The 21231-nt window shown below is 37.1% G+C and overlaps 1 protein-coding gene across 5 annotated transcripts in view; it reads left to right on the forward strand.

The window, feature by feature from the left end:
- Window positions 1–21231, forward strand: part of LOC103695617 (protein NO VEIN-like) — a 40495-nt gene that overhangs the window by 14700 nt on the left and 4564 nt on the right. For 4 of the 5 annotated variants that reach the window (XM_008776986.5, XM_088718973.2, XM_088718974.1 and 1 more), the window contains 6 exons: window positions 664–876; window positions 5065–7335; window positions 7879–7991; window positions 9433–9835; window positions 9969–10286; window positions 10407–10664. In XM_008776986.5, coding sequence (XP_008775208.4) covers window positions 664–876; window positions 5065–7335; window positions 7879–7991; window positions 9433–9835; window positions 9969–10286; window positions 10407–10664 — 3576 coding nt within the window. Of the gene's footprint in view, window positions 1–663; window positions 877–5064; window positions 7336–7878; window positions 7992–9432; window positions 9836–9968; window positions 10287–10403; window positions 10665–21231 lie in introns of those variants that run through there. The other variant, XM_039118237.3, reaches the window with a different exon arrangement.

The raw sequence follows: 21231 nt of genomic DNA on the forward strand, positions 1-21231 counted from the left end.
TCGCGACCGGTTCCGGCCGGTTCCTATCGGTTCGCGACTGATTCCGGCCGGTTCGGAACCGGTTCCGGCCGGTTCGGAGCTCGTTCCGAAAAAAAGAGGTGAACCGACCTAGTCCCCCACTGGGTCAGCTCGTTATAGGCGGAACCAGGTGGTTCGGCCTGGTTCGGCAGACAGTGCTTTGGAGATTGCTTAGTTTGATCCTTTTAGTGGGTTTTAATGCCTTGCACTTTTATTCCTTTGTAATCTAGTTTTTACCTTGATTGTGGGCAAACATCGTTATGAAAATATGCCATTTTTCCTGTTAAGAATATTTTGCTGTACTATGAAAGAAAAAAAATGATGCATGACTTTATGCTTCATGATTCCCTTGTAGTTGGACTTCATAATTGATATTTGAGATGCCTTTTATTCGATTATTAGGTCTGTGTTTTCTCTAGATTAACATGGGCATTCCTTGGATGTTGTTATCTATTTATTATTTATGTCCTTCCCATAGAAAGAAGAAGTTAGCTTGTGAGATGGTATTTACATTTTGTTCTTTCTGGTTAATATGTTCATTATTATCTCTTGATAGATTTTGAATTGTTCTGCTGTTATTCACCTAGGCTATCATATCTATCTATGAAGACAATAACTTTCTGACATTGTTCTGTTGTACACCAGGTGCAAAATGCAGATGACAACATTTACCCGGAGCATGTGGATCCAACAATAGTTTTCATTCTGCAAGATACTGGTATTGTTATTTTAAACAATGAACAGGGGTTCTCTGCTCAGAACATCAGAGCGCTTTGTGATATTGGAAAATCAACAAAGAAAGGATCAGGTGCAGGATATATTGGGCATAAGGGCATTGGATTCAAATCAGTATTTCGGGTAGGCCTGAAGAAGCTGCTTTATCCAGCACCATCATACTCTGTCATGTCATCTTCTTTGTTATTGTTTATTTGTTTTTTCCCCCTTTCACGTTGCCTATTGCTTGTATTGTATTCACATGCTATGCATTCTGACATTGATTACAGATATAGCTGGAAGGACAGAAAGTTGGAAAATGACGTACTTGAGGTGGGGAAGTAGAGGAAGGGAGAAGAGAGAGAAGCAATGTTTGGGAAAGTTGGAGATGGTGAGATGAGTTATAGGGTTTTACATGGAGGGCATTAAGATAATCCTAGAGTTTAAACAAACTGCACCAGTGTTTGGCAAACTTGGCTGCACCTTTGTGGGGCCAATGCTGGGGACGTTTATTGATGGGCCCTGTTTGGTCGGTCTTGGCCTGGCATGATGGAGCCTAGCCTGAGTCCTAGTACTCCTTTCTTTGGGCCTGCTTAGGATCCATTTACAAGGTAGGGGGTAGTAGCTGGAGGAGTGTTGTGAGAGTCTAAGAAGGCAGGGAGGGGAATAGTAGAAGGGAGATGTTGGCATGATGCCAACAAAAAATAACCTTTTTCCAATGAATCCGAAAGGTATGTCCTAGATTTTGGGAAATGGTAGAGATGTTTGAAAAGTGAAATTTACATTGGTTACATTTCAGATTTGTTTATTTTAGTGTAATTGCAATGACTAATGGATGTGGGTTCTTTTGGGTAATTTTTTTTGCTTTTCTCATGTTGATGAATTGAACTACACTTTGATCATTTTGTATGCATTTTCTTGTTGGAACGGAGAGGTTGGCTGAAGTGAGTGAGGAGATTGTTTTAAAGTGGGTTGGTAGCTGTTCTGTGGAAAGTGACTTATTCTAAAAATTTTGAGAGGTCACTTTGTTGATGTTATGGGTGGTTACGTAGGAAGGATACATCCATTGCATATGTCCAGTGGTTATCTAAACTATTGAAAGTTGCTCACTTTTTTAAGTTTCACGACCACTGGCACAGGAACAAACATTTTGTGCTGCTTGAGATGACATGTTTCCAAGAAAAACCTTGTCTCAGCTACAAAAAATTGTTGTCTTGCGGCATAAAACTTCTGCTTAAGAGGCTAAATTCCTTGTTATTATTCCCCATATAGTTGACAGTTGCTATGTATCTATTGCTTGTATGTGCTAACGCGATCTTCATCAAATAAGGCATCATTTTGCTTGTGAGTGTTGTTTTGCTGCACAACTGTAATCTATGGTTTTTAAGGAAAGGATCCATCACAATTTTATGTCAAGGCTAGGTCAGGCTCACCATATTATCTTGATGTTGCTAATTTTTCACTTGAGAAATTTTTCTTAGATAATTATTCTTCCATACAGCATGGATTTTCTCCTCTCTTTTATTTTTGATTTTAGTGCTCCTATTGGAACATCTATGATATGTTCATCATTAATTAGGTAGCTAACTATCGTCCATGACATGATCTTTTTCATGTTTTCATCATGATGCTATGTAATTTAATCATCTCTGTCAACTTTTAGCATATCCTTTGTGAGAGCTTAAGATAAAATTAATGATTGGAAAAGGCTTCTTCTCCATTGATAAGGGCAGGAGATGTGATGGATTAGGTTACAATGATCTACTTTTAGTAGATGCACTATCATTGTGGCATCAACTTCTCAATTCTTGGGACAACTGAATCAAAACTTGCCATAATATGTCTTAAAATTTGCACTCAAAATCTTGACAGGCTTCTTATTTTCATTCCACCCGATGCAGAGATGTATAGTGTCAAAAATGCAAGTGATGGGTGCCTACTGACTTGAGAAAAATATTGAAGGTAGGAAAGATAAAGTATTCAGTACATAAATAACCATTGTTTATCAATGATTGAATCAAGTTTATTTATGAAAGAAGACTTGCTTCGTCATAACAAGCACCAGCCTTTGACCCAATCTATACTATATTTCAAAGAGACAGTCTTCAATGTTGGAATATTCTCCTATAGATTTCATATGTGTACTTTTTGGATAAAAATACTATTTACTCATTTGCTAATACCTGCCAAATCTTAATATTTGTTGGTTTCATAGGCTTCATTTAGAAAGAATCTAATCAAATCTCTCTCATATTCATGTATCTCAGTCAACATGGATTAGTATCTTATTGCCCTTGTATCAATTATTCCTATCCTTATATGGAAAAAAAACAAATATTTATGTCCTTTCTTTTTTTATGGTCCACTGTTTATTAAGCTTTTCTGTTCTGTTATCCCATTAAGGAAAACAACTGAACAAGAGTTATTGAAGATGAACCATAGTTGGAACAACTTTCAATCTTTTTGAGTTATAGCTATTGATAGAATTATGAAAACTTAGAGATAAAAAACTGTTAAGATGCATTTTTACGCCACTTTTTGGGTGTACAATAGCACTTAATTGTCTAATGACAATCTAAAGGAATGAGAGATAATAAATCCGTAATTTTTTACCTAGAGTTACACTCATTGAAATTCTGAAAAATTTGAAGATGGATCAAAAAGTTCTGGGCATAAGGATGATTAAAGTTCAAATTTGGGAATTCCACTATTCTAGGGGTTCTATCTACTTGAAAAATTCTCTTCTTCCTTTTCCTTCACAAATCTTACAAAATGTCCTAAATTCTCCTAAACCACTGGACTAGATATTTAAAAGATTTGACTATCTCTTGATCTTTTTCTCAACCACCAAGCCAAATGCTTCTAATCATCACAAGCATGCAAATGCGAAATGAATGATTAAATGACCAAAAAACACATAATTGCTCATATATACAATGTGGTCTTGTAAGTCAGTTTCATGTTCTGAACCAAATTGAGAAGTTTCAGTTTTTTGTTTCGGAGTTACTGCCAGTATTTGACACCATGAGAATAACCGATTCGAATGCTAATATGCTTAAGCGTCAGTTGTTTGTTAACTGTATGAGATTTTCTTTTCAATTCTTTCACCTTGATGACTTCTTCCCCATTATTTGTCTATATTTTAGTATCACTCTGTATTTGTGAAAATGCACTCTGTGCACGCTCTAAAAGATCATATCAACCAATAAAGCATGTTGAGTGATTGATTATCTTTCTATATGATGTATGGAGAATGATTTAGACTTACCATTTAGATATGCTGTGCGACAAATGGAGTGGAGTTATGTTCTTGAAGTAAGGTCCGCCGTACCGGTACTGGTCGGCGTACCGGTGGCGGCCCGAACCGGTACGTACCGGTGGCGGCCCGGACCGGTACGTACCGGTCCTATATCGGTTCTGTACCGGTTCTCCAACGATAAGCTACCAGTACCGGATTCCACGCTGATCTGGTACCGGCCCGTACCGGCCGGTACGGATCGGTACGGCAGACCATGTCTTGAAGTGTTGTGTGAGGTATGTTGATGAGTTTCATAGACAAGTTATACCTAAATCATGATTTTAAGTATTGCATGTGATAAAGTGATTGGCAATCAGGAGTCAACATGTATGAGGTAAGGATTATAGAGTTGAGATGGGCAAGAAGGTTGATTGGATTTGTGGGGAATCATGGAAAAATAAGGTGAAAAGAGTATATAAAAGGAAGCTTAGGTGTTCCAGATAGAAGATAAAAGTCCTAGACAGGTGACTGAAATAGCATCATCTTGTGCAGCAAAGGTTAGAGGAGCTTTCGCTAAGGAGACTTTTGTAGAAATGTACTGAAGCATCTGAGGTGAGGAGGGAGATCCAAAAGCTCTGCAATAATTGATTTGTGAAGCTTGTTGATGGAGGATATAGTCCTTGATTGGAATTTATCACCTAGAAGGCTCACTTGATGACAATGATATATACGGACTAGGGTTTGTCAAAAGATTATTCGAATGATGATTCCTAGTAAAATATTTTTAAGTGATAATTTAATTTTATGATAAAATATTACTATGTGTTTGGTTGAGTTATTGGAGATAAATGAGTTGACAGCTTATTGCTACATAATTGTTGAATGCTAGTTAATTGCTCAATGATATCTTGTGTCATTGGATCATTTACTTCTATCTTTTGGTACCCTTTCCTTGCCCTTCATTTGTTAGCGTGCTCAGGAGCCTTCATCTTTCTTATTCGTAACATGCTAAAAATAATATCCATTTTTTTTTTATTTTGAAGATATATTTTGTATTCTGCTCTTCTGAATGTATGACTGAAATTGCACATCAGGTTACTGATGCCCCCGAGATCCATTCAAATGGTTTTCATGTGAAGTTTGATATCACTGAAGGTCAAATTGGTTTTGTTCTGCCAAATGTGATTTCTCCTTGTGATATTGATATGTTTAGAAGGCTTGTATCTGATGAGGAATATCAAACTGATAGTAATTCATGGAACACCTGTATTCTGCTTCCCTTCAGGGCTAAAATTCGAGAAGGGACAGGTATAAACTCCCTCGTATCCTTGTTTTCAGATCTTCATCCATCTTTGTTACTATTCCTGCACCGGCTTCGGTGTATAAAGTTTAAGAATATGCTTAATGATGAGCTTCTTGTTATGAGGAGAGAGACTCTAGGTGATGGCATTGTAAGGGTTTCTCATGGTAAAGAGACAATGAGTTGGTTAGTAATAAGTAAAAAGCTGGAAGCTCAGTTTATTCGTCATGATGTACAAACTACAGAAATTGCCATGGCCTTCACACTGCAGGAGTCTGAAAATGGAGAATACAAGCCTCATCTAAGTCAACAGCCAGTTTTTGCTTTTCTTCCTCTAAGGAACTACGGTTTGAAATTTATTCTTCAAGGAGATTTTGTTTTACCCTCTTCAAGAGAAGAAGTAGATGGAGATAGTGCCTGGAACCAGTGGTTGTTGTCAGAGTTTCCTGCTTTATTTTTTAGTGCAAAACAATCCTTTTGTTCCCTTCCTTGCTTTCAGAAAAATCCAGGGAAAGCTGTGACAGCTTATATGAGTTTTATACCACTTGTTGGGGAGGTTCATGGGTTCTTCTCTCATCTTTCTCACATGATCATATCTAAATTGCGTATGTCAAACTGCTTGCTTTTGGATGGTCCTGAGCTGAAATGGGTTCTTCCATGCAGAGTATTAAGACATTGGAACGAGCAGGCTCGCATGCTATTATCTGATAACTTACTTCATAAGCATCTTGGCGTTGGTTATATGAACAGGGATATTATACTGTCTGATGCATTATCAAAGGCTCTTGGTGTCCAGGATTATGGACCCAAAGTTTTAACTGAGATCATATCATCTATATGTCGCACCAGTGATGAAATTAAGTTGTTGGGCCTAGAATGGCTATCTTCTTGGCTTATGACACTTTATTCAACATTGTCAGACCAGTCTTCTGGGTTTTCTTCTCTAAATGCTGGATTGGAATGTGATGTAATCAATCATCTGAGAAATATTCCATTCATTCCACTTTCAGATGGATCATACAGCTCAGTGTCTGATGGTCCAATATGGTTACCATGTGATATTATAAGTGTTGGATTTGAAGGCAAACATAGCCCGAAGGATTTTCCCAACCTATATGTCAAACTTCGAACGGTCAATCCTCTTCTTTTCTCTGCAGCATCTAGAAGTACGTACAACACAGAAGAGACAAGAGTAGACAACCTTATACAGATGCTACATAAAATGGGCGTGCAACAATTATCTGCACATGAAGTTATAAAAAGTCATGTTTTAGTTGCTTTATCTGATGATAAACAGGTTAGGAAAGATAGAAACATGATGATTGAATACTTGTCATTTGTTATGCTTCATCTTCAATATTCTTGTGCCAGTTGTCAGTCTGAGAAGACAAGCATAATCTTAGAATTAAGGAAAAAACCTGTATGTTTGACAAACCATGGTTTCAAGTGCCCAGATGATGAACCAATTCACTTTGGTAAGGAATATGGAAACCCTGTTGATATACACAAACTAATTGACACAATAGACATTAAATGGATCGAACTTGATGCTGCTTATTTGAAGCATCCTAGTATGCAATCACTATTGTTTGTAACGAAGAAGTGGAGGGAGTTTTTCCAGGAATTAGGTGTTACTGATTTTGTGCAAGTTACTCGTGTCGGAAAACATGTGCCAGAATATCCATGTACTACTTCCGGGGGTATGATTTGCGATGAAGAACTCATTGTTGCAGCACCATTTATCAATGACTGGGAGTCATCTGAGTTGGTTAGTATGTTATCTAATTTTTACTCCAAGAAATGTAGGGAAAAGTGTATCTATCTTCTGGAAGTACTTGATAAATTGTGGGATGATTGTTATAGTGTAAAAGCTAGAAATTACATCAGTTCTAAATCTACCGAAGACAAGAGGCCTATTAAGTTTTCATTAATAAAAAGTATTCAGAAGATCAAATGGGTAGCATCGAGTATGGATCAGGAACTTCACTATTCGAAAGATCTATTTTACAATTGTGAAGAAGTGCGTTCTATTTTGGGAAGCATGGCACCATATGCTGTTCCACAGGTCAGTCCTTCCCCTCAAATTCGGAAGAGTTGTATTGTATGAGACTTGTGGCCGCTTTTTTTAATCAATATTTGCAACAAATTGTTTATTAATTATGTATAATTTATTGCTTTCAAATTCCAGGTGAGTATTTCATTTTTTCTATATATTTTTATGATTCAAAAATTGATGTTTGTAATCATTTTATCTAAGGTTAGCAATACTGGTTTCGGTTCCCATACCAGTATCATATTGGTACAGTGTCAGTACAAGTCAATTCGGCATACTGACATTGGGTATGCGCCCACCACCCTTAGTATTGGTTCTGTACCAGCATGGTACAATATGTTCAATACAAGGGGTATGCGAACATTGATTTCACTATTTCCTGGTTACTGTGACCAGCTGTTGTCCTCATTCATATACATTTATTTTTTCTGGTGGGACTTGGTCTCCTATTTATCACCTCTCTCCTTGGTGCATGCATCGGAGAAAGCTTAGGATCTAGATGGTGTCATTTGACTTGTCTTTTTCCCATTAATATCTTGTATTATCATTACACAGGTGACTAGCAAATTGCTTTTGGAAGAGATTGGATTCAAGACTCAAGTATCATTTAGTGATGCCATAACACTTCTTCACTCATGGAGAATGTCCAAGGCACCTTTTACGGCAAGGTATCTTCTTTCAGAAAAAGAGTTCATTCTTCCTGCATCCAGATGTACTGTATTGCTCTTATGACCTGTACATTCTTCCTTTAGGTGTTCGCAATTTGTGATAAATGATAGAAAAACTTGTCTCATAAATAAAAGTAAAGGTTAGTAAAGATTCACCAACTCCACGGAATCAAACTGACGACTTACGATAGGAGGTTGCAGGAGATGGTAATTGGAATAAAGAAAAAGACGTGAAATAGTGATACAAGCAATTAAGAACCTATTTTTCTTGTAGAAAGAAGGTTTATTCATGAGTCTATAATCATCCTAAGGTATTTATGAAGAGAGATAGTGAATAGACAGAATGAATATACCAACTGTATTTATTGATTCAGGAATCAGATACATGTGATGTAGCATCTTAGAGGTAACTTTTTGAGGTTCCCAGAAAGGTGTACTTTTTGAAAGATATGCTGAGGGAGTAATTAGGTGAAGAAAGCAATTGCCTGAAGAATGGTGAGCTTTTAGTTGGGCTGGAGGTAGCAATAACCCTTTATACTTCTTATAAATGAATCATCTGCTGACTTCTTTAGAGGCTTCAAAATGGCATTTGTGGATGAAGCAAAGGATTTTTTTTTTTTTTTTTTAATTTGATGCAATGATATCATCACCTCTGATAGGATGGGAAAAGTATCACTCGAAAACAATATGGATGGTAGTGTTGTGTAAGTCATTTTGTCAGGAAATAAGGATAATTCAAATACATAATGATTAGCCATGTAGTAATAGTGCAAAAGTTCATGGTAATACTTGGAAGGGTTGAGTAAGAATGTGACTATTAAATGATTTAAAGTTGTACCAATCTAAAACGTTGTACATAATATTTCACAACTGTTGGGATAAGCAGGCATAAACATGAGATTGTATTCTGGTTGGTATAATAACCCTGTTCACTTACGGAGCGTAGATGGTGTGAGCAGTGAGTTGGTAAGTGTGCCACCAAACTATATAAGATAGTGATATGTGGAAATACATGACATACATAAACTTATTTACATGTTAAAACCACGCATCAATCTTATGGTGGATAATGCATGGAGTTTATAAAGGAGGAATAAGGACTGTCAAGTAGTTTGTGACTCAACAGAGAAGTTATAAAGGATAATTTGTGATCCTTCTATATTTTTCTGTTTCTAAATACAGAAAACAAGGAACAGATGTTCAACCATTCAGGTCCTTATTGTTTAACATCTAGAATCTTGTGATGAATGGCACTTTATCCTTAAAATTTTGATATTTTTTTTAATAACCTTCATTTCATGTTTGGAAGCTGGTCTCAGTTCTATTATGAACCCTTCTAAAACAAAATAATTGTTATTAGCTACTTAAATTGAAAGAGTTGTCTATTGCCTCATTCTTCATTATAATCATGTAAACTAAGGATGCTTTTTTTTTATGCCAGCACCATTGAAATGTCAAAATTTTTCGCCTTCATCTCTGATGGTGTTGCTACTTCAAAATTGAAAATGAATGACGAGCTTCTATCAAGTTCTTTCATATTCATTCCATATGTCAGTACTTCTATGTACAATGACGTTGTTTCTGGTACATTTTTTTCACCCAAAGATGTGTATTGGCATGATCCGGCTGGATGTTTTGATAAGACAAAGGAAGTGTTCCTTCAACGCATTTCAATGAAGACAACCAATTGCCTTCCATGTAAAGCATTGTCAACGATCTATCCAAGTCTTCATGATTTTTTTGTGAATGTTTGTGGTGTGTGTGAAATTCCTCCATTTCATAGCTACCCTCAGATACTACTGCAGTTATCAGCTGTTGCATTGCCTTCACAGGCAGCTTATTCTGTAAGTGCTCTTAGATCCAAAATGCAAGTTGCCGTTTATAATGGCTATCAAGAAGGTGTTACTATCATTTTCTTTAAAAAATTTATTGAATGATACAGGCTGTTCAGTTGTGTTTTCTTTCATTATATTTTAGGTTTTTCGAGTTTTCCTGAGGTGGGCTGATGAACTCAAATCTGGAGTAGTGAAGGATGATGAAATTTATGACTTGAAAGAGAATCTCTGTAAATTAGAAAACACAGTGCTTCCAACCTTGCAGGATAAATGGGTTTCCCTGCACCCTTCTTTTGGTCTCATATGTTGGTCTGATGATGAAAAATTGAAGCAGCACTTTAAGCCCTCAGATGGTGTTGACTTCTTACAGTTTGGTGAACTTAGTAATGAAGAAAAGGATATGCTTTCTGGAAGGGTTGCGATATTGATGAAATCTATAGGTATTCCTTCTCTTTCAGAGGTATGAATGCCTATCCTTTTGATCTAGGTACTTTTACGTTTTCATGATTTATGCCTATCCTTTTGATCTAGGTGGTTTTACATTTTCATGATTTCTTATATACTGCTGCTTGCTTAGTAGGTTGTGTCGCGTGAAGCAATATTCTATGGCACAGAGGACAACAGAGAAAAAGTTTCTTTAATAAATTGGGTTCTTCCTTATGCACAGCGCTATATCTATAAGTTGCATCTGGACATATATCGCAACCTGAAGCAGGTTGAATTTGAAAAGCTTAGTCTGTTGCAAGTTGCAGTAGTGGACAAGTTATTTTACAAGTACACTCTAAAAGGACGTGACAGTACTTCTAAGAAACGGTTTGAGTGTACCTGTCTTTTGCAGGTTTGGAATCTTAATCTGAATCTGACTTCCTTTTCTCATTTTATATGCTTATATTAAGTTATTACTCATGATTGTGTGGTTGGAGTATGGTTAGGATGCTGCTATATTTGCCCAATAATCTCCCCGGAATGGGTGTGATCTGGTTTCTTTGAGCCAAACATGGCAGGTTGGTGGTTTATTGGTGTTGTAATGCCAACTTTACCCCTGACAGTTCCAAAAAAAAACCATGAGTTGAACGAGTTTCGGGGAGTTTGGGGGGGAGAAGAAGCATTTTCCATATGAAAATATTTGATAGTTATAACTTGTCTTCATTATTTATTAATGTCGAGAATCTCCATATTTGAAAATATTTAAAAAAAATACTAAAGTACTTTCTTAGGGAAGAATGAGAGTCGAATGTTCTTTTTGGTTGTTTCTGTTGTATTTTTTAAATATATTTTGGTTTGCACTAGGTGATATTGCATTAATTTTCCTATTCAAGATACCATAATCCATCAATGTTATTACCTATCATCTCATGTTATTTCATTTCATTTCATTGCTAACTAGCTATGCCCTTGTTATCTTACTTGCGATGGACTTCCAATGTTCAAGTAGGAGCTTGCCATACACGATTCTTTTCTTTTTTATCATGGCACCTTTTCTAAAATTTTAATTTGATCTGCTCCCAAACCATTGTCCAATGTTTTTCAACATTGCTTGCTGGAGGTGTTCTGTAAGACAGATGCTAACCTGGCATAGGAGGATCCTGAATGGAAAAAAGCTAGACAAATGTGTTGAGTTTGCTTTATATGGATGGGGTGAACCAAACTACTATGAACATGGAGTGAGAAAGTTCTGAAGCTGTGTAGGATATCTGTAATTTTTTGTCTGGACATTCTAGGATTACATAAATGCTGGTGTTATGGTTGTGTTTAGTGAATTTGATTACCTTATATACAGAAGCTTTAACCCTGCCTAATTGCCTGTAGTTTCAAATATTAATATAGCAGTTCTTTTTTGAACTTTTCTTTTCTTTTAGTCTCTTGAACAGCAGTTACAAGTTGACTGGAAAGATGTTGCCTGCAAGCTTACGAGATCACTAAATAGATGTTAACATACTATAGGATGTCCTGAAAGGAAGAAAACTATTAGATGGGTCCATCATAGCTCATGGGTATTTGCATTCTGGATATCAAAGCACATAACTTGTTTGTGCTTTTATAATGTCCTCAAAAGTATATGACGGTTTCCTAGTGGTTTCTTTTTGAAGCTATCAGAAATATTATTTCACTTCCTTGAATGACTGTTTATGATATGGATTTGGTAAAGGGGAGTTCTGGTGGGTTTTTTGCCCTAGTTGTGAATGGAGATGTATTGATCAGTTTTCACCTTAAAAGTTCTAGCTTAGATGAAGACTAAAGTACAGTAAAGGATCAATCCAAACCTTTTGCCTTAAAAGTCCCTATATTACAATTAACAAATCAATTGACGAATCCAATTTTTTTATTTTTTAGGAGTAGCTTCTTTAACTTCCTTGCTTCATTTCAGTATTATTGTAACTTTTGTCCTCGGTCATCTTAATTAATCATCGTTACAACACATTGCTTTTAGGGGACTTCTAGCTGACCCTTGAAATTGTTATAACAATAGATTTTAGGCTGTGACATGCCACTTTGGAGGGATGTCTAGTTGTACAGTTGACTTAATCCTCTCACCTTAATTGAGTCATATTGTGACCCATTGACTTGACTACTAATGAGATAAGGTGGATTATTGCAAAATTATGACCCCTTTTTGGTCAATTTCATTTGTTGGAAAACAATTTTCTTAAATTGTAGGGGATGATACAGTTAGCTGACTGGCTGGTAAATACTGGCTCCAGTGGTGGCGTTGCATTCTCTGCTGGCAATGTTGTTGCCCAAGGTGACAAACCAAGAGGGGGGGTGAATTGGTTTATCAAAATTTTCAATTTCTTAATTAAGTTAGTTGATGAGTGAGTGGTTAAGCTAATATTAATTGAATGCGTGTAGTGGAGTTAAGTAAAAACGCAATACAGATACACAAGAAGTATAGTGATTCGGTGCTCTCCTAAGCACCTACGTCCACTCCCCAAGCGTCCCTTTGGGAATTCACTATAATTCCGCGGATTACAGTTGGATTGTTTTTCGAGCTCACAATCCAAAAATCTCTACACTTTGGTTTTCCGGGATCACCAAAAACATATGTTGGTTTTACGGGCTCACCAACAAACCTTCACCGTTGGTTTTACGGGCTCGCCAACAAACCTTACAAAGAATAATAGAAAAGAAGTTTAAAGCTCCTAAATGAGCAAATATAACAAATATGCACAAAAAGAAGAGAGTAGAAAATAATTATCGCTTTGTAGCTTGCTATTCTCTTCTTTGCCAAGGTTCCTTCTCTTCACAATGGGTTGGTGGAGCTGTTGAATATACCCTTAGATTGCTCAACCACCTCCTCTTCGAAACTTGAATGAAGAACCTTGATGAAGAGTGCTAGGGCTTGCTTTTGGCTTGAATGAACTATTGATGTCTTTTCAAAAGATACTTCCTCTGATGAATAGTGTCACTTTAAATACTTTTCCACGTCTATTGGTCACTTCCCATTGGTTAGATTTGAAAAACTAGCCGTTACTAGCCGTTGGGAGGTCAAAAAGTACTTCTGCAGAACTAGTCGTTATGCCCTTGCCCGTGCTGGGGTCGACCCAAACTTTACTGGGGTCGACTCAACTTACTGTTCATTGGACTTGGGGTCGACTCAACTTCCTCTGGGGTCGACCCAACCTTCACTGGGGCGACCCCTGCTACAGTGGGGTCGGCCTTCTCAGGAATCACAGAAACTTACATTTTCAGCTGTTTTCACTGGGGTCGACTCAACCTTTCTTGCGGTCAACCCAAGCTACAGTGGGGTCGACTCAAGTTCCATTGAGGTCGACCCTCTTAGGGATTCCAGAGACAGTTTTGAACAACATAACCTTTGGGTCGACTCATGTTTAGTTGGGGTCGGCTCCATTGGGGTCGGCTCAAGTGTTCCTGGGGTTGGCTCCAGCTGGGGTCGGCTCAAGGAATTTTGGGGTCGGCTCTCTCAGTGAATTCTAGAGAGTTGTTTTCTTGAAGCTTCAAGCTGGGGTCAGCTCAAGATTATTTGGGGTCGGCTCCTCACCTGGGGTCGGCTCAAGGGTAAATGGGGTCGACTCCACTTACTGTTTATCTATGCCATTTTTGCAGGGGTGTGCCAGATGGTTCCATGGTGTGCCAGGGTCGACTCCACTTAGCTTGGGGTCGACTCAATCCACACTTTCCTGCATCTTAAGGTTAGACTAATTCATATAAATAATGAGACATATTTCAAGTAAATTTTGAGTGTATGCCACGATAGAGCTACATACCCTTAACAGTGAAAATCACTGTTTTGCTATTAAGAGTATATTTTACTTGAAACTTGGTTGAATTAGAATTAAGAGTTCTCTATCCCTTTTCTACTACAAATTTTATCTCATTCTCTTAATATATTTTGAATGTATCGAGGGTGTCGTATTCATGAGTGATGTATCACATTAAACCGTATTATCAATTTGATATTTCCTCAATGGTTGTGTTAATCATCGAAATAACATTATCATCCTCAATCTTCCCCTTTTTGATGATTACAAAACATTGAGGATGAGTAGATTGACACTTATATTAAGATAAGGGGTTTTTGTTTTATAAGGAGCTTAAGTTGCTGAATTTTAGCTTTTCAAATTCGAAGGTGAAGGCTCCCCCTCTTTCATCCAAATATTGCCAATTTGACCTTTTGATTTTTCTCCCCTTTCTTTTGTATTTTATTAAAGATGAAACTTCAAAAATTTGAGATAAAGCAAGAGTTTCGAGTTATGTATCGAGGCATGAGAAGTATGTGCCAAATTCAGAAATTTTGATAGAAAATTCAAATTTTCTTGTTTTGAAAATTTTTATTGTTACATATTGCTCCCCTTAAGTAAATATCATCTCTCTTCCTATAATTTGCAAACTTATTTCTCCTATATCGCAACTTCTTTCTTTTCTTACTTCTTCCCCTTTTTGTTATCATCAAAAGAGTGTATAGCAATAGAGACAATAAACGATAAAATTCAAACTTCATTGATCAAAATGAGGCATTGTAGTTTACTAATGCCAAAATTACAGTGTTCTTCAATTAAGGTACACAGTACATCAACAAAGCAAAATGCATATGAGAACTAGATAAATCCTAGGCACTAATCATAATGGTCTCCTGTGGTGCTAACATCGGGCCTAGGAAAAATCTAATGGCTGTGATCTAGTCCTCATCCTCCTAGCATAGGTGGCGAGGGAAGGTCTAGCCTGATGGAACTGAGTCTGTCGTGGACCTCGATGAGCTGGGTGACTCTGTGCCGAAACCTCTGACTCAGCTGCTCGGGGCACAGATGGACCATGAGCCCCTCTCTCTCTCTAATGCTGTCACCTAGTCTCTAAGGCCTCTAATCTCAGCAGTCATACTGTCCATCCTGCGCATCATATCATCAGAGAGGGTCCTCACCTGAGCTGACACAAGCTCAGTCATCCTACTCCAAAACTCCTTTGTACATCCCGTAGGTGTGCATGACAAAGGTCCAGCCTCTGAAGGTGCTGTAGGATAATCCGCAGGTACCTCAGCCTCAGGGATAGAGTCTCCAATCTCTGGTGCATCACCCTCCGATGCATGTATCTCTGCTCCTCCACGCACCCACTGCCGGTCCACCTTCTCATAACCCATGCGAACTAGGGACCGTGCAGTGTAGGTGTCAGTAAATAGCAGATTCCTGGATATCTCTCCCTCCACAGATATGTCATGCTGCCTGAATATCAGGATGAGTATCATACCATAGGGCAAAGAAACTCTCGATTTGCATATAGCCTCTTGCATCTGCCTGATCATCATAGCTGGAAGATTCAGGGGAATCCCTGAATGACATGCTCCATAATGACCATGTCTCGCTCAGATATGTGATCGAATCTTTCACTTTTCGAAAACAATATCCGACCTATGAAGTTATGCAATAACCTCATCTCAGCTGATAAAGAGCTAGCTACAAGGTTTTCTGAATAATCAAAATCATCACTTTCAAGAATCAGCTGTAGAGCTCTCAACTTGTTTTCTGGTCTTTCTAGTGTAGCACTTTCGCAGGGAAGATGAAGCAACTCACTCAAACTTGCTTCTGAAACCCTAACCCTTACTCCTCGGACCTCAGACAGAAGCCCTCCCGGTCCAACTTTTAAGAAGACATAGAACTCACGAACCAAGCCCGAGTAGGTCACCAAATCTAGGGAGCAAAGATACTCCCATCCTTGCCTTCGGATCCAATCCTTCAAACGGAACCCCTCTTGATCCAAAAATTCGGAGTGGATCCTTCTCCCCGTGGTTACCGGTCTCTCCGCATATTTTGCAAGTTGAACTGAAGGGGAAGGAGGTGGAGGAGGCTCTACATGTGTCTCATCTTGTGGGGGCACTGTAGAAGAATCTCTAGCATGTCTATCTACAATGGTTAGCCGTGAGACTCCCGGATCACTTAGCAACGGCTCGCTTGTGTCCCATTTTCACCAAATGCTTCCTTAGGTCTTGATCCAACGGCTTGGGGAAGCAATCTTCTACTGTTTGGAGGTGATTGAAAGAGATTGGAAAGTGTAAAATAGGATTTTAGGAAGAGGACAAAGGAAAATAGTGCCCTAAAATGGCTCTCGGGTCCCTTTTTAAAAACAGGATCCCGCCGTTGGGTCGACCCCAGATTTTTCTTGGGTCGACTCAAGGTGGGGTCGACCCCATTCTGGCTCGGGGGCCCCAGTTCAGGCTTTAATTTTTTTTTTTTGAATTCTTCCTTTCTTCCAATCCTTACCAAATCTTTATGGGACATTGATATATGAGTAAGGAGTCTATAAATAACTAATTTGACTAATGTTTCATGGGTTTTTCAAAATGGGAGGAGAGTATCATGAGACAACTTGTTCTTTTTATTTGTTTTCAATCAAAGGGATCACATATGCCTAATTTCCTCCTAAGCATGCAAAATCTATCTTCACTTAAAGGTTTTGTGAATATGTCAGCTAGTTGTTTCTCGGTTCACACATGCTCAATACATACATTCCCATTTTGTACATGATCTCTAATGAAATGATACCTTATTTCAATATGCTTAGCCTTGGAGTGCTGAACCGGATTTTTGGTAAGGTTAATGGCACTAGTGTTATCACATTTTATAGGAATATTGTGTAGTTTGATTCCATAGTCCTCTAGTTGTTGCTTGAGCCACAGTACCTGAGCACAACAGCTTCCGGCAGCTATGTATTCGGCCTCAGCTGTTGACAGTGCTACTGAATTCTGCTTTTTGCTAAACCATGATACTAAGTTATTTTCCAAGAATTGACATATTCCACTAGTGCTCTTCCTATCTAATTTTCATCCAGCAAAGCCTGCATCAGAATATGCAAGCAAATCTAGACAAGAGTCTCTAGAGTACCATAATTCTATGTTTGTGGTTCCTCTTAGATATCTAAGAATTCTTTTGACAGCACTCAAATGTGATTCCTTAGGGTTTGATTGATATCTAGCACATATTCCTACACTAAATACTATGTCAGGCCTACTAGCAGTAAGATAAAGCAAAGATCCAATTAAACCTCTGTAGAGTTTTATATCTACACTTTTTTCTTTTTCATCTTTGTCTAGCTTGCTAGTGGGGTTCATGGGAGTGCCTATTTCTTTGTAATTTTCATTTCCAAACTTCTTTAGTATTTCCTTTGTATACTTAGTTTGATGAATGAAAATTCTTTAGTTTGCTTGATTTGTAATCCAAGAAAGAAATTTAGTTCTCCCATCATACTCATCTCAAATTCTCCTTGCATTAAATTAGCAAATTCTTTACAGAGATTATCATTAGTGGCATCGAATATGATGTCATCTGCATATATTTGTACCACTAGCAAATTTTTATCTTTTCTCTTAAGGAAGAGTGTCTTGTCTACGTTTCCTCTACTGAAATCATTATTTAACAAAAATTTGTTTAATCGATCATACCATGCCTTAGGTGCTTGTTTCAATCCGTATAATGCCTTATGTAATTTAAATACATGATCAGGGAACTCATAATTCTCAAAACCAGGAGGTTGCTCTACATATACTTCTTCTTCAATATAACCATTTAAGAAGGCACTTTTTACATCCATTTGATATAATTTGAAATCCATAAAGCATGTAAAAGCTAGAAGTAATCTTATAGCTTCTAATCTAGCCACGGGAGCAAATGTTTCTTCAAAATCTATCCCTTCTTCTTGATTGTATCCCTTAGCTACAAGTCTAGCTTTATTCCTTATAACTACCCCATTTTCATCTAACTTATTTCTAAAGACCCATTTTGTTCCAATTACTGAGTTATGCTTTGGTCTTTCAATCAATGTCCATACATTGCTTCTTTTAAATTGATTTAGTCCTTCTTGTATAGCATTAATCCAATTTATGTCATGCTCAGCTTCTTCATAAGTTTTAGGCTCTATTTGTGAAACAAAAGCAAGATAGTCATTCAAGTTTCTAAGAGAAGATCGAGTTCTTACCCCTTGAGATGGATCTCCAATAATTAAATCTTTGGGGTGTCCATGTGCATACTTCCATTCCTTTGGCAGGTCTTAAGATTGTGGTGGCACACGATCATCCTCCTTTTCTTTTTCATCCACCTTTTCTTGATTTGGCACGTCATTGAGATTCAGCTTTTCAAACTCAATAATTCCTGCATCATTATCAAAAAAACTTTCTCCTAGCAGACTCACTATCAGACTTATCAAAAATAACATTTACAGATGTGGAGTATCCTAAGAAGATATCCTCATCTGACTTGGCATCAAACTTGCTTAGATCCTCCTTGCCTTTGTTTAAGATAAAACATCTACACCCAAATACTCTAAAATATTTAGCAGTTGGTTTCTTATTTTTCCAAAGTTCATAAGGAGTTTTCTTTGTTATAGGACGTATTAAGACACGATTTAAAACATGGCAAGCAGTATTTATAACTTCAACCCAAAAGTACTTTGGAAGATTTGACTCACACAACATTGTGCGTGCCATTTCTGCCAAGGTTCTATTTTTTCTTTCAACAACCCCATTTTGTTGAGGCGTTCTAGGTGCTGAAAATTGATGTGAAATACCATTTTCACTACAAAATTCTTCAAAGGGTTGATTTTCAAATTCAGTTCCATGATCACTTCGAATTGCAACTAAGGTGAGCTTCTTTTCAGTTATGATATTTTTATAATATTTCAGGAATACTGAAAATGCTTTATTTTTATGTGCAAGAAATGAAACCTATGTATATTTTGAGAAATCATCTACTATAACTAGTCCATATTTCTTCCCTCCTAGGCTTGTAGTTCTAGTAGGTCCAAATAGATCCATGTGAATGAGTTCAGAAGGCCTAGTGGTTGATACTACATTTTTGGATTTGAAGGATGATTTTGTTTGCTTTCCTAATGTGCATGGTCCACACATTTTGTCCTTTTCAAAGATCAATTTTGGCACATCTTTTATCAAGTCCTTTTTGACTAGTTTTGATATTAGATTCATACTAGCGTGTCCTAGTCTACGATGCCAAAGCCAACTTGTTTCATTTCTCTTTTCTTCATTAGTAATTAAACATAATCCATTTTTCTTGGTTAAGTCATGAAGATCTACCATATAAATGTTTCCATGCCTATGTCCCATAAGTACAATACTATTGTCTTTAGGATTAGTGATTATGCATACTAAGACTTCAAATGTGACCTTAAGATCTTTATTACAAAATTGACTTATGCTAAGTAAGTTATGTTTCAAACCATTAACTAATAAAACATTTTCTATAGAAGTGGATTGAGTGATACGAATTTTACCCTTTCCAATGATAAATTCTTTTTCATTGTCTCCATAGGTTACCACTCCACCCTCCTTAGATTCCAAAGTGACGAATTGCTTTATGTCACCTGTCATGTGTCTTGAACAGCCGCTATCTAGATACTATCGTCTATCCCTTCTATTGGCTGTAAGACACCTGCAATCAAAGTCAAGGATATACTTTAGGTACCCAAACTATGTTGGGTCCTTTAGGGTTAGTCTTTAATGTTCCTTTTAAAACCCAAATTTTCTTGTATTTTAGCTTGCCTTTATCATTTAATTTGTTATAACTGAATTTCCTAAATTTGCATTCATATGCTTTATGTCCTATTTTATTGCAGCAATAACAGATTGTATTTTCATTTTTGGCTTTAACAAATATGTTCTTTAAGTATTTTTACTTTCTATTCGTTTTGTATCATAATCCTGCTTTATCATATACAGCTTTTTGACTATCAAGAATCATATTTAGTTTGGTTGAGCTAAGTGTGAATTTGTCCACTAAGAATTTATATTTTTTTGCATCTTCTTTTAGCTTGAGAATTTCAGTAATTAGATCTTTAGTTTCATTGGTAAACTTCCTACTTAGTGTTTTATAGTCATTAGATATTTTCAGCTTTTCTTTCACAAGGGATTGGTTTTCATCTTTTAGATTTTTATTTTTACTGATTAGCTTCTTATGCTCATCCATAAGATCTAAAAATGCATCATGTAATTCTTCTACTATAAAATCACATTCAAGTTCAGAATCTACCTCATCATCATTAGCCATGTAGCAAATTTGGGCCATTTCTTGTTGATCTTTCTCTTCCGAGCTTGATTCCTCACTTTCACTCCATTCAGCCATGAGAATCTTCTTCTTAAGTTTTCTTGCCATCCATTTTAATTCCGGGCAATCTATCTTGAAGTGCCCGGGCTTGTTACACTCATAGCAAGTTGACACCTCTTTTTCTTTTTCTTTATCTTTTCCCTTTTTCTTGCTTGAGCTGCCTTTGAGGAAGGGCTTCTTTTTGTGGAGTCTCTTCTTGCCTCTCATGAATTTTCTGAATTTCCTTGCAAGTATGGCCATTCCTTCTTCATCATATTTCTCCTTATCATCAGATTCCTCTGATTCAAGATCTTGTTTTGGAGTCGTACACTTCAAGGCAATGGTTTTTTTCTTCTTGACCTCTTCTTCTGAATTTTGCTTCATGGTCAACTCATGGGTCATGAGTGATCCTAGAAGCTCCTCCAATTGTAGTGTGTTGAGGTCCTTTGCTTCTTGAATTGCGGTTACCTTGGCCTCCCAAACTCTTGGTACAGACTTGAGACTTTTTCGCACCAATTCAGAGTTAGTATAAGATTTTCCTAAACTCTTTAATCCATTTATGATTTCCGTGAATCTAGTGAACATTTCAGTTATAGATTCTGTGGACTTCATTTTAAACAGTTCATATCTATGTACTAGCATATTTATCTTGGATTCTTTAACTTGATTGGTTCCTTCATGTGTGACCTCTAAATTATCCTAAATTTTTTTGGCGGATGTACATGTTGATATTCTATTGAATTCATTTACATCCAGTGAGCAGTAAAGTACATTAATTGCTTTGGCATTCAATTGTGTTAGTTTTCTATCATTATCATTCCAATCCATTTCAGGTTTGGGAATGATTGTGCCCTCTAAATTAATTAT

The sequence above is a fragment of the Phoenix dactylifera genome, chromosome 3 (assembly GCF_051530095.1).
Source record: "Phoenix dactylifera cultivar Ajwa chromosome 3, Ajwa_hap1_PhDact_Kaust_v1.1, whole genome shotgun sequence".
Taxonomy (NCBI): Eukaryota; Viridiplantae; Streptophyta; class Magnoliopsida; order Arecales; family Arecaceae; genus Phoenix; species Phoenix dactylifera.